Below are 13,958 nucleotides of genomic sequence, written 5' to 3' on the forward strand. Positions count from 1 at the left end.
CAGAGTAAACAGTAAGTAAGTACGCTAATGAACGATACAGAATGCTTAGATGATTTCCCAGGGGCAGGCGGCTCAAAGCTCGGGCGGGAATTGATAAAGATTTGCGGTTTTATCTACTCTATGGAAATTGCCTGATTAATATCTTTTATTGCGATTTTATTGCTTGTTTTATTCCGCTTCAGAAAAGAGGATAATATAGGACAGATGGCGAAAGTGGGAAAGTCGATTTGAGATTTTATCATTATCATTGTCTACTCTTTGCCGGCCAACTACTGTCCACAGGTCTCCTCTCGGAATGAGAAGGATTTAGGTGAAATGAAGTTTGGTCCACCACGCCGGCCATGTGCAGATTGGTAGACTTCACACGCTCTTGAGATTATTATGGAGAGCTCTCAGGCATGCGTCATATATTTTTACTTCCTTGGCCGAGACAATCCTACTTGAAACAACTTTACACTAACATTTATTAATACAATTATTTCATTTTTGTGAGTAGTTAGTAAGTTAATGTTTAACAGTAACTTCACAGCTTCAATTAAATAAAACGTTAATTTTTATATTTTATCAAATCTTTTATTATGGCACGCATGACGCAAGACTTATATAAACTTGTATATCATAACTAATGCTAATTATAAATTAATCTAGAATAAAACCGTAGAAATTCGGTAAATAACTAATGAATTCGAGCTCTTATTATAACATTTCGCACAAAAAAGAGGGTTATTTTTGTATACAGGTACTTTAATAATTAATTCAACTAGGAAAATGCTTACTGTTAACATTTCATTTATTTAAATTATCTTAAAGATAAATCATCATTCGAAACTATTATTTCCTTAATTATGTATATTTTATTTATTTTATTAATCTATATCTTACATACTACCAGTCTTTCTTATATTCTAAGTTTATTGGAAGACAAAATAAAATGATTGCAAAAAGTATATAACTCTAAACTATGTTAAGTCATAAACCAACTATACCAATTTGTTTATGCCTTCATTGGATTTTCGCTAAATATTTTTTAATCCAAATTCCCGAGGATCTCTTACAATTTATATGGTCTAGACCTACTTGACTGCTACTGACTACTTACCTGATTTCAAATTGCAAGTATCCAAAATGTTCATTAAATTCCGCCAACCAAAATTTGTAAAGCATGGTGGTGCAAAACTTCTAATTCCTAAGGTTCTATCACATTATACCCATTATATTATAATTATTTCAAATTCTATCAAATTATAATTATTGAAATCCAAACTGTTTACGAACAAATGTGCGCTAATAATTTTTATATAAGTAAAACATAGAAGATTTATAATTTAGTAAAGCTTAAGTTTAGTACGATGTTTTGATTATCACATAAAAATATCCGTGTTAAACTAAAGCTATGCAGCTAATCACCAATATCCATGGAGTACTCTTTATTATGGAATAGGCTGATCAAAACACGCTTTCTCATTCCCCCGAATGCGACCGGGCTATACCCGTCCTTCTCTTTGACGTACGCCATCGTGATGTGTTCTTCAGAACCTGGCAGGAGCGTTTCTTGTCTCTTTCTTTTCCTACACTTCTCTATTGTTCTCCTTCTCACAATTATTTGCTCTGGACTTTGTGGAGAAATTGGAGAATGGAATAGCTTCTTTATTATCGGTTGAAGGTTTGTTCTTTTGCGAACTGGCGAGTCTGTTTCCAACTGAAAAGTGGTATTAATTTATAAAAAAAGGTGCGGTAATTTTTAGGACGACAATAATTACGAATGAAATTTGAAGGTTCTTTTATCTTATTCCTCTTCATTGTAGAGTCTACAACTTAACCGCTTACTGCAATGTCACGCGGTGATAAGTTATGATGCCGTTCAAAGTAGTAGTGGGCTAACCCGTTATAAGTGGGCAGTTATATTAAACCCTTGTCAACCAGGCAAGGCACCTCTTTATTGATAGGATTGTAACTTGCCACGGCCGAAGCCTCCTACAAGACAAAATTTTAAGGTCACGTTAAAGACGTTGAAATTTTATCTGGTGGGTCATTATTGTTTCGTGGGAGAGAAATAAGTTTTAGATCTTATTGTGGATTCTACACTCCTTTGAGAATATTATCGAGAACTCTCAGGCATTCAGGTTTCCTCACGATGTTTTCCTTCACCGTTGAAGCAGGTGATATTTCAATTGCTTAAAACGTGCATAACTTAGAAAAGCTAGAGGTGCGTTCTGGGATTCGAACTCGGCACCCCGACAGTGAAACCGAAGGCTATCACTGCTTGTAGATGTTATACAAACAGCTCCTTTTACATACACAAATCACTATGTACAAAAGTTTAAACTATATATGCCACCAAAAAGTTATGCGAGGGTTTGTACGTGTTAGAAAAAGGTTTTATTGCAATCTATAATTTTATTACTTTTTTTTTTAAGGAAGGGGGGGGGGAGATGCTTACGTGCCTAGTTTATAACTAGCACCTGAAAGGTATTTCTACTTGAGATGCGCAGAATTCAAATGCTTTAATATTCTATGCAAGGAAGTGCATTATCTAATTTCTAATATTTCTGACGTTATGAACATTAGAAATTCTGCTCACGCCAGTCCCTCAGTACTTACCTACATACCTCTGCCATTTGAATGATATTAAAATTATACTCTTTATGTATTACTAGCGGCCCGCCCTGGCTTCGCACGAGTGCATTACTAATGTGGGACAATGGAGTGATTAATATAGTATTTTAATTTGATATATATCTCGTGAATCTAAATAAATTTGTAATATCAACAACATCAGAATCCTTTTTTTTTATTCTTATGAAAATAAAGCTGCTGTTGTCCGTAACTTCTATTGTGTCCAATTAGTAGTACCTAGGTACCTACCTAATATTTTCAAATACTATCTCTCCAAGCAACGAGTTTTTTTTCTTAATCTATTTATTAAAGGGTTTTATAGGTTACCCATATAGGTAGGTATCAGCCCCATCGTCACATACAATATGAATCCTAAATACAAATAAATCTTAAACTACAACAATTTGAGAGAATCACCAACAAATAGGTACCTATATAGTTTAATTGTTGAAAACCAACGAGGTTAGTAAAAAAAAAATTTACGATGCATTTTTTTCTGGCAGCCATACCTACCCTAAGTTCAATGGTATTGTATACCTTTCTAAAACGACGTAGGTATTCCTAGATATGAACTGTATAAAAACCACAACGACTTAGAATAGGTAAATGCACAAAAAATATAGGTAGGTATGTATGTATAGAAATATTACTAATGCTTTTAACTTGTTATGGTGGTGTATAACTTGCTTGATGCCTTGTGCATTTAAATGTTAACAAAAAGCTATCAGATAACTTTAAATAAGCAAGCCGTGGTAATTTCTAGAAGGTTCCAAGCTCGTCCTTTCTCTTTGACTTTTGTTATCCTCATGATAAAAAAAAACTTATATTTATCTATAATTTATATACCTATTTAGTTATAATTATCACTCACCCCATCATTATCTGACAATTCCACAGTACTATTCAACACATTATTCCTGATCAAAACCACTAAATTATCTCTCGACACTGTGTTTATCGGCGTCGATACTGAAGCGGCCATGTTTAAAAAAAAAACTGTAAAATGGGACTAAAATAAGCGGGCCCAGGTACGGCGACCGCTGCCCGGTACCAGCAGCCAAGGAATGTCACGTCCCGACTAGTAGGTTCTCTGTTGATACTGAATGCAACTTGTTCGGTCATTCTGTAGGCTAGGATATGTAACCAATTTTGATAACTATTTGGTGTGACTTAAAGTTGATTTTGTATAATCCACGTAGCGTTGCCTACAACATAACGGATATGCAGGTACTTTCGATGCTGCATAAAAACCGATTAGAATGTTTATGTGGGAGTGCATTTTTAGGGTTCCGTAGGAAAACAAAGAGCTGTGTAAAAACACTTAAAGTACTGTGTAGTATGTTTTACTGTATTTTCATTGGCCTGTCTTATGTTCACAGTCAGCCATTTTGTTACAACTCGGTTTTGGTACACAGGCAATTAGTTTTGTAAATATCTGGATAATGTAATAATCCACAAAATCCGGACCAAAAACTAATTCTTTCGTGACCAAAATAACTAAAGCTTTATAATATAATATTAATGTAATGTATTAATTGAAAACCTAAGGTACGGAAATGACATTGTCATATTTTTCAATGTTTGAATGTTTGTCTGTGCTTTGAGGGCTATTTTTGCAACGGCAGAACCGATTTTGCATTTTATAGGTGCATTTTACTAGATATTGAGCAAGTAACTTCTATTTAGAAGCAAAAATCTCGCAAATAAAGATAATTTGCGGTGGTTTTATGATGAATGAAATCTATCATCATCAACATCAAATTAAAGCGCTACTGCTGTGCTTTGGCATCTTATGTTAAAGAAATTAAGGTTTTTTAAGATCATAAACCCATAATACGACTCCACTGCGAGTTGGTGGGCTAACAAACTATATACTGAGAGAAAATTATGTGTCAAATAATACCTACGCATGTTTAGTTCTTCTTTCCTTACGTAACCCTTACCTTATACCGACACACACGCACTTGATCACTTTATTTGAGATAATAGTTATGGGGATTTAAAGCTTCCATAGCAGCCCTTAATGGCCATATTCATAGAACTGCAGGTACTTCACTGACCAACATTAGTAAAATATCGTGTATCGAAATAATATAGCGTCAAATTAAAATGGGCTTTATGTTCTCCGCTTAAAGTCCTAAATACTGTAAGACCTAAATTTTATTTTATAACGTTTCTTCAAGAATGCCAGTTAAAGATGTCATGACGAATTTGAATTGTAAAACAAGGGAAATAGGTTGTAATTCATCTGGCATACAGTCTTTCGATATCTGCAAACGACTAGGATAGTTAACGTTATATTTTATTTTCATAATAATAATAATGAAATGCAATAAATGACGGAAGACGGCCGACTGGCGCAGTGGGTAGCGACCCTGCATTCTGAGTCAAAGGCCGTGGGTTCGATTCCCTCTACTAAAAATGTTTGTGTGATGAACATGATTATTTTCAGTGTGTTTATTTATTTAAAACAACTTTATTGCATAATATAGGAAATTTGTTTCCCAGGATCACTTACTTAAACATAATTATGTGAAAAAGGCGGCCTTATCACTAAATGTGATCTCTTCCAGGCTACCTTTACTAATCATATTCCTATTATAATATTAAGGATTACATTTATGATAAGAAAGCTTGGGTATGAATTGCTCTAAGTTCATAGCTCAACATTAACTAGACGGTGAGATGGTGATAACAAAAAAAAACCTGGCTAAGTTTGTTGTGAGCTCTTCTTAGACCAGCGCGCGTTTGGAACCCTCCTAGCTTTAGTTTTAAGTTAACGAATTCAGTTATAACCATCATTCACATTAGTGTAACATGTTAAATGTATGAACGCTTCATAAGTGCCTGTAATAAGGTCTACATGAATAAAACATTTTTGAATTTCTAATGGAATAAGGCAATGAGTGACGGGAAATCGCAATTCTATCGGTATATCTGTATATTATAACTATTTATGTGTATTATAAAAATAAAAAAAATTCATCGGCTATATTCGTATCCATAACATACGCTACGCTTACTTTGGGGCTAGATGGCGATGTGTGTATTATCGTAGTATATTCATATTTATTTGAAGTAGAAAAAATGTGGCCTTCCTAGTCTTGCTTCTGCCTAAAAGTATTTCGTCATTATCAACTCAACCAATTGACGTCCACTGCTGGGCTTAGGTCTTTTATTATTCCAAAATCAAGCGGCACCCAGCGAGTCGGTTAATGAAGTCAGCTAGTATATCTAATTACGAAGAAAATTGCTATGGCAAGCTGTAGCTAAATTTATAGTTATAGCTCATACACGTGAAATTTATTTTTTTACAACGAGTGCAAAAAAACATGAATTTTTCCGGGCTAAAAAGTAGCCTATGTTTTAATCCAGAGTATAATCTATCTCCATACCAAATTTCAGTGCAATCCGTTACATAGTTTTTGCGTGGAAGAGTAACAAACATCCATGCATCCTCACATATTTTCACGTTTATAATATTAAGGATAGAAAGTATACATTTTCGCAGAAATTGTAAAAGTGGACTTTTTAGAATTGTATAGCAGTTAAAAGCAACGAGCCGCGGGCGTTAATCCTTATTGTTTTAGCGGGAACAAAAACAAAGCGCACAAAAACAAAGTTGAAAGTATTTAAAATCCGCGAAAGAAGGCCTTTACGAGGATTTTGGAACTTAAGAATGTTCTCGATTGTTTTATCGAGTTCTGAAAACTTTTGGAAACATCAGCTGAGTGTAAAAAAACTGCTTATTTTTAATTAGATAAAATTCATAGGTATTGAAAATAATACTTTTAAACATTATTAAATTAGTTCCAAAAAACTACTGGAGCCGTCCTTGTCACCACAGATTAAATATAAAAATTTTAAATTAGAAAACCCCTGACTTTTAATATAAGTATTCTACCCCTTTCATAAATACACACACACGCACAGACACAATATTTTTTAAAATATTGTCATCCCACTCCACCAGGAAAATTAGGACAAGGGCTGCACTACTTTTAGGATTGTAGAAGTAAATATTTACTTTTAAGACGATCTCCCGGCGCAATGGCGAACGCTGTGGTCTTATGAGTAGGAGTTCCCGGTTTCGATCCCCGGCAGGGGTAGTTTGGTAGTTTATTTAGACTGCATCATCACTGAACATCAGGTGAGATTGTAGTCAAGTTGTGGAATAGAAAAATGATAATTCTTATCTTGCCTGTACTAGAATTGTCATCATAGACTTAATAGTCTGTGTAGTTTACATTTGAATAAAGTAATTTTTTTTTTTTCATAAATACATTTAAGGAGTAGGAAAAAAAATGGAAATAGTTATTTGTCAAAATAATACGTTTATTTTGACATGATAAAGTAGATATAAAACTTATTATCTATTTTTATTATATCATCATAGAACATATAATATTATCTGAAATAAGAATTATATTTAACTTTGGACCAACGGATGATGACTGTTATGATAGCGGCATGATATTGGAACGGAGCCAAATTCCACGAAATTACACAATGTTGGTATAAAATATATTTCACTGGGGAAAAGGAAATCTTTTAAACTGACCAACTGAGTTTTCAACTGTTTTTCTTTATACAAACGCTAATTTCTCCCGTATCCTATCCGATTTACAGCCTTTTTAGCTTTTGAAAAGGCCCCCTTAGAACTTGGATAACTTACATTGAATAATTTTTAAGTATCTTCAATATTATGAATTTGAATAAATTGTTGGCCTCTGTTGATGCTCTGTAATCCGAGCGTACAATAACAAAGCAAAGTTTAGTTTACATTATAAAGCCAAAAATAAAAATGATTTACAAAAAAAAACATACTTTAAAAGCTGCAAACCAACTAATAACTAATAATTTTGAATAACAATGAGAGATACAATTAAAATAAATATTAGAAACAAAATGCAGCCATCTAATAGTCACCATACGGACATTAAATAAATTAAGAATAGGTATAATAATTATAAAAGAAATATTATTTTCTTAACATAAATCTTTATAAAAAAAGAAATTATAGTAGTTATTTCACATGTCCCGATCATTAAGTAAATTTGCAAGTATTATTGTATTATGATAATATTATTATTAAATAAAATTTATTATTATTTTATTCTTTCATAAGGCGACTTTTTCGTTTTTGTGTTATAAAACACTATGTACAATATTTCAAATGAAATACTTTTTATTTTAATTTGAAATTTTTCTTAGTTTAATTTTACGTAAGCTATATTACTACTAAGTAATGTCAGGTCTTCTTAAAAATAACAAATCATATCTTAAAAATATTTTCTTATATAAATCTTGCGATTAAATTTAGTGTAGAGACATAATATAGAATTCACATACATTCATAATATATATAAAAGTCTGCGCCTGTAACTATTCCCGTACATTTTATCATAAATATCAGCTCCATACAAAATGCATGAAATCAGTTTCAAGCGGTTGCTTAGATAGTATACATATAATATTATGTCCGTTATATACATGTCATTAAAAAAATAACAATACTCAATCGCAGTTCCTAAAATATTGTCACAAAGTATATAATTAAATGCATGTATCATTATTCAATAATTTGTTTTTTATATTAATTTCTTTTGTTTCTCTAAACCTAGACTTAAATGTCAGATCTAAGAGTATAGTGGCACCTGTTATCGGATGGCTTGAGATGTTCATATGAGATTGAATCAGGGGAACTTATATTTAGAGTTTACAATTAAGATTAGGATTAGAGAACGTAAACAAATTAGCACTTATCACAAATGAATAGCTTGAGGCCTACCCCAATAACGTCAGTGATCATAAATTCAGATACACTAAATGTTTAAACTAACCTTATGAAAATATAACTTTAGTGATAACTATACAACGGAGTGTTAATATAATTTAAAAATTTTTTTTTTTGGTTGTATAATATTTTCTTTAAAATTGACATAGATATTTTTTTTTGTTTTAAACAATTTTCTAGTATAATTTTACGCAATTTTTAGGCAGACTCATTTGAATTCTGATTAGAAATAACTATAATTCTGCTTTATCTGGTTCTTACAAGCCTCAGCCAATTTTGTCGACACGTACGCGACTTGACTATTACTCATTTGCGGTTTGACATATTTCAAAAACGCCTCCAAAGTTAAACTATTCATAATATTTTGGCTATTCAAGAAACTTGAACTATTCAAAACGCTAGATTTCTGAAGAGTTTTCAACGGCAAATCAGCCGGCCTCACACTTTCTATGGTTACCAGAGACTTTTTTGGGTTCAGAATCACATTTTCAGAATACGCCTCGAGCTTTTTGGAGGCTTCCATCCAAGCTTCTATATCTTTAGTAACAGTAACCTTCTCTGGTGTAGACGGGGCAGGACTTTTGTCTTTTTTTTCCAATTTTGGTGTAGGCAGAGCCTCCGCTGCTGGAGAACTTTTTTCTTTACCTGTGTCGGTACAAGGTGTATTATTGGTTGTACTTTTGCTGCCACTTTTATTGTTGGATTGGGTATCACTGGTCGACGGTGTGTCCGCTTTAGTACATTTACATTTGAGTAGTAAACAGGTTTCGCAGTCCGTCTGTTCGTAAAACTCTAGCATAGTTATGAGCTCTTTGCGAACTTTGTGTAGATTTATCTCCTGAAATAAATAAAATAAAACAGATTACACAAAATACCCTGATCAACCGCGTCGCATCGCCATCGGTTCGTAGCTTCGTGATGTTGGTAAAAAAAGTCGTTAAAAATATCCAAATTCGAGCGATAGTTCTAGAGCTAAGCTCAATCAAACAAACTAAAAACTCATCAGCTTTATTACATGAATAGATATTTCTATTTTATGTGATTGCATACAGTCTTCCATCTCCGAAGACCGTCATAAATACGAAGTGGCAACAAAACCAGGACTTAATTTCAAAAACTAACCCAACACCGTGTTGAACCCGGGTCTACGCAACGGTATAAAAACTGATTAACGTACCCTTATTTACCAACTTCGAAAATAGGAGGATATTTTGTCATCACTAAACAAACCCAAATCGGTTTGATATAATTTACATACAAGCAACGTAAAAAAGGTTATTGAAGATAAAGTACAATTATCGTCATCATCAGGCCCAGTGCGGATTGGTGGACTCCACACATTTGAGAACATTATAAAGAACTCTCAGTCATGCAGATTTTCTCACGGTGTTTTCCTTCACCGTTGAAGCAAGTTATATTTTAATTACTTAAAACGCACATAATTAAAAAAAGTTGCGAGGTGCTGGGATTCGAACTCGGCCTTCCGGAAAGCGAAATTGAGCTCCTACCCACTGGGCTGTCACCGTTTTCAAGTTACAGATAAGTACAATTATAGTATAGTATATAGTATTAAAATAATAATGTATATAGACTAAACGGCCAGCTTGTTGGACAACAAAAAAAAAGGCAAAGCATTGTTTTTGTTAGCTATGTCCATCCATCTTAACCACATACAAACCAAATATTCGCACAGATACTTTAATCCAGAGCAAACCTTCCTAAGGGATATAAATCATTTTAGAAGGTGGTAAATAAATTATTGTTTTGCGACTTTTTCCGCTTAATACCGGACTAATACCGGTGAAACCACGGGATCTCGTATAATAAATATGTGTATTTTAACTTACCAACTGAAACATGGCGTCAGAGTAATAATATTTACTTGTCTTTAACATCGTCTCGATGTTAAAAACACACTTTTAACTGCACTACACAGATACCTATAGCATAATAATTATACAGTATTGTATATGATAACTGTACACGGTACTGTACTGTAACTGTGTACGTACACTAAGTAAACTAATTTTAACGAAAAAAGTAATTTGACATCCTGTGCCCACTTCTCGAGGTGAATAAATATTTTTATACGAAATACCCCCCTATATAGTTATTTTGCTATTAAGGTAGGTATTTTAAAAAATGACTGAACTCTGCATTGAAATAAAGGCTTTATTACCTACGACGTAAGATATTTATTACAATCATTAACGTTTAAAGGATGCCGGTTGCTGAGATATTTTTTGTACCTGTATTCGATTGTACTAAGAATTAATCGTAGGTAGGGTAGTAAAGTAGGCTTTACTGCTGTATCTTTTTTTCGGATTTGTTTTGAACTTTCCTTTTATTTGAGATAGTAGATAAGATAACCAAGATAAAGAAGAAAATGTTTCTAATAATTTAGTGTTAAAATAAAACCCTAGATAAGACGAATGGGTTTTAAGACTAATGAAGTTTAACCTACTCGTACAAGTCATATTTATAAGATCGAAACTTGACACATAAATTATACAATAGTAGGTATATTTAAATTTGGAGATTTGTGCTAGGAAACCTTTTTAACATGAAACATATAATCTATATCTATACTAATATTATAAAGAAGAAAGTATTTTCTGTTTGTTTGTTTGTATCCAATAGGCTCCGAAAGTAGAAGATCGATTTCAATCATTTATTCACCTATAGAAATCTAGACTATAATGAAGTAACATAGGCTATTATTTTTTTTTTTAATTGGAGATTCTTACGAAAATTGTAATTATGTTAACCAAAGTAGCAAGATTTTTTCTATAAAATTGATTACTTGGCGTGCGCTTATAAAAATATTAATGATACATAAAAATTATGTAAAACATAGTTAATGTTCTAATTATTACCTACAATAAAGTTTGGGAAAGGGAAAAGGGAATAAATCTAACTAGCATAGTAAGGTCGCAATAATAGCTTTGGTGTTCTATAATTTTATTAGATCGCCGCGCCATTAGAATCAAAAGAACAACACCTTAAGAATACTTAATATGCTTTAAAAAAGAAACAAACGCGGACGAAATCGCGGTCAACAGCTAGTATACAATATAGGTGTTTTGCAACGAGTTTATAGATTCGGTTAAAATCTATATTAAAATACCTAGTTTTTTAGTTTATCCATTACACACAAACATAAAATCTCATTATAATATTAGTAAGAAGTTAACTTAGACTAGTTACTGCCATATTTGCAATTTCTTATATTTCTTTAAGTATGAAGCTTTAAAAGTTATAAAAAACCCACAAACTAAAGTGCTTTCATATTTTCCACTTGACCTAGTAACCTTACTTTAAAATTTATACTTCTTTTATTTTGTTTAGTTGCAATAAGAATATTTTTATTTTAATATTTTTTAATATAAGTCTTCATTATGTTTATTATGAAAAAGTTACCAAGTTAACGTACACAAAACTCACATAGATGGATTAACTTTTTAATCTTTGCTAATATTGTTAATAAAAAGATCAAGAAAAAGATATAGAGATAAAAAGATAAAGAAAATCAACTCGATTTATGATATAGAGTTAGTTGAAAAGCCGGAGAGTAACATAGGCTACTTCTTATCCTAGGAAAACAAACGGGATAATAAAATTCCCATCGGGTTTTGTAACATACCCTCCGAAGACCGCGTTTATGTACATGAAAACGTTTCTATTTTATTTTAATAATCAGAGAGCGAATTAAAGATCAGCAATAGTCAAGATAATTGGAAAAAAAATCTTAAGAAAACTATTGCTAAGTTCAATTAACTTGCAATAAAGTTAAACAAAATTATTATCTGTAAACTTTTTTTTTGAGCTATGTGCGTTTTTTGAATTTAAGCAATTAAATATCACATGCTTTAGGGATACAGGAAAACATCATGAGGAAACCTACATGCCAGAGATGTCAATAATGTTCACAAGGGCGCGTGAAGTCTACCAATCCGCACTGGGCCAGCGATGAACCCTTCTCATTCTACGAGGAGACCCGTGGCAAAATGAGAAGGGTAGGTACCTGTAGTAAGCAGGTAATGGCTTGACAATGATGATTATTAGTTGTTACTGAATTATGAAGATTGACATACTTTTACCATATGGGTCTTAGACATAAAAATCGGATTGTGACTGAATTATGAAGATTTACATAGTTTTACCATATGGGTCTTAGACATAAACTTCGGATAAAGTCGGAAAAGTTGTGCAGTGTTTTGCCACAATTCAAATGACAGCACTTTTCGAATGTCAGAGCATGACAAAACACTGATGACCTCCACGGAGGACCCGAGCTGAGGGTAAACTGGGAATTGATATTTCTGAATATCCTCCGGTCTTATGTTGTTGCATAAGACCGGCTTTGGCCGTGGCTAGTTACCATCCCGGTACTATATAGCGTAGAACGCGATTAGGGTTTAATATTACTGTCCTGACAGGTAAGCCCGTTACCACAATAGACTTCATCATCACTTAAAACAAGGTGAGATTATAGTCAAGGGATTATAGTCGAACGCTTTTTATTTGTAAGGCCCCAATGGTGGCATTTTGGGACCAAATAAGACTCTGTCTGTAACTTAAAGTTAGTACCCATTTTATTTCTCGACTGTCAAAATTGCTTGAAAATTTCGAGAGCGTGCGATCACATCTACAAAAGCACTTAGAGACTTCATAAAAATCAATGAACTATTCGAGCGAAATTGCCGTCATCCGAAGTAACGTGGAGGCATTTCGTTGAACGCCGAAGGGTAACCCACTTCTGTCCATTATTTCCCCCTACTTTATTGTTCCAAAGACCGTCTTTTAATAAGCCGCCAGTTCCGGTTCTTTTCACTTACGCCTTATGAAGTAAAATTAAAATCATTATAACACCCACTGCTATGGACATTGTCATGTCTTGCTGGTTCTAAGGAGATAGCTCATCCATTCTTCACTAGGATTAGGTTGCTTAATAAGGTGGTAGAAAATTAAACTTTCCTCCATTGCGTACCGATAATTTAACCTGAGTTCTTTTACAAACACTAGTGACGTACAAAAACATATAATTAAACCTGGCGCAAATGGGTGGGATTGTGTATCAGCATATGTTTGTTCCACTGTTGTGTTTTATAGGCTGAAACCGTTTTAATAATTCTTAACTCAATCGATCTGTCAGAATCATGAAGTAGCACTAAAGTCGTTATCAGTAACCGAAATTAAATAAGGACACTGACTATATATTGTGTAATATGAAAGAAATGAAAAACGACGAACAGGGTATCATTGATAGCTAGTCTACGGGAGCTATGGTGATACGCTCGACCGTAACAATAGAAATATCTTCCTCCGAGCGAGTGATCGTGCTCGCTTTATTTTTGGAAATTGTATATATAGGCATTCTTCGTGAACACTTCGCTAGCGCGATGCAGGATTTTTGTAGCGCCATCTAGTTCTGTAATGCGGAGACCGCTACAGTTAGTCTTCAGGTGACTATTTTCCCTAAGGTATTGATACATGCTTGAAATAAATTTGGATAAATTTTAAGTTTAAGTAGATTTCAGCTACG

General features: G+C 33.1%; 3 protein-coding genes across 3 annotated transcripts in view; 1 reads left to right on the top strand and 2 right to left on the bottom strand.

Moving 5' to 3' along the window:
* LOC120634152 (complexin) overlaps positions 1-13,958 on the top strand; it is a 358,168-nt gene that overhangs the window by 243,243 nt on the left and 100,967 nt on the right. The gene's annotated exons all lie outside the window — the stretch shown is intronic.
* On the bottom strand, positions 558-3,696 carry LOC120634153. The gene is made up of 2 exons (XM_039904569.1): positions 3,488-3,696; positions 558-1,699 (listed from the first exon to the last, which is right to left on the bottom strand). The coding sequence occupies exons 1-2, from the start codon at positions 3,596-3,598 to the stop codon at positions 1,400-1,402; spliced, it is 411 nt and encodes a 136-aa protein (XP_039760503.1). The 5' UTR covers positions 3,599-3,696; the 3' UTR covers positions 558-1,399.
* On the bottom strand, positions 7,751-10,462 carry LOC120634151. Its single transcript, XM_039904565.1, has 2 exons — positions 10,261-10,462; positions 7,751-9,251 (listed from the first exon to the last, which is right to left on the bottom strand). The coding sequence occupies exons 1-2, from the start codon at positions 10,306-10,308 to the stop codon at positions 8,637-8,639; spliced, it is 663 nt and encodes a 220-aa protein (XP_039760499.1). The 5' UTR covers positions 10,309-10,462; the 3' UTR covers positions 7,751-8,636.

This window comes from Pararge aegeria, chromosome 23 (assembly GCF_905163445.1).
Source record: "Pararge aegeria chromosome 23, ilParAegt1.1, whole genome shotgun sequence".
NCBI classification, from domain to species: Eukaryota; Metazoa; Arthropoda; class Insecta; order Lepidoptera; family Nymphalidae; genus Pararge; species Pararge aegeria.

Coding starts and splice junctions, on each gene's coding strand:
- LOC120634151 (XM_039904565.1), bottom strand. CDS start 10,308: ATGTTAAAGACAAGTAAATATTATTACTCTGACGCCATGTTTCAGTTG. Junction 9,252..10,260: donor CTGACGCCATGTTTCAGTTG/GTAAGTTAAAAT, acceptor TATTTATTTCAG/GAGATAAATCTACACAAAGT.
- LOC120634153 (XM_039904569.1), bottom strand. CDS start 3,598: ATGGCCGCTTCAGTATCGACGCCGATAAACACAGTGTCGAGAGATAAT. Junction 1,700..3,487: donor AATTGTCAGATAATGATGGG/GTGAGTGATAAT, acceptor ACCACTTTTCAG/TTGGAAACAGACTCGCCAGT.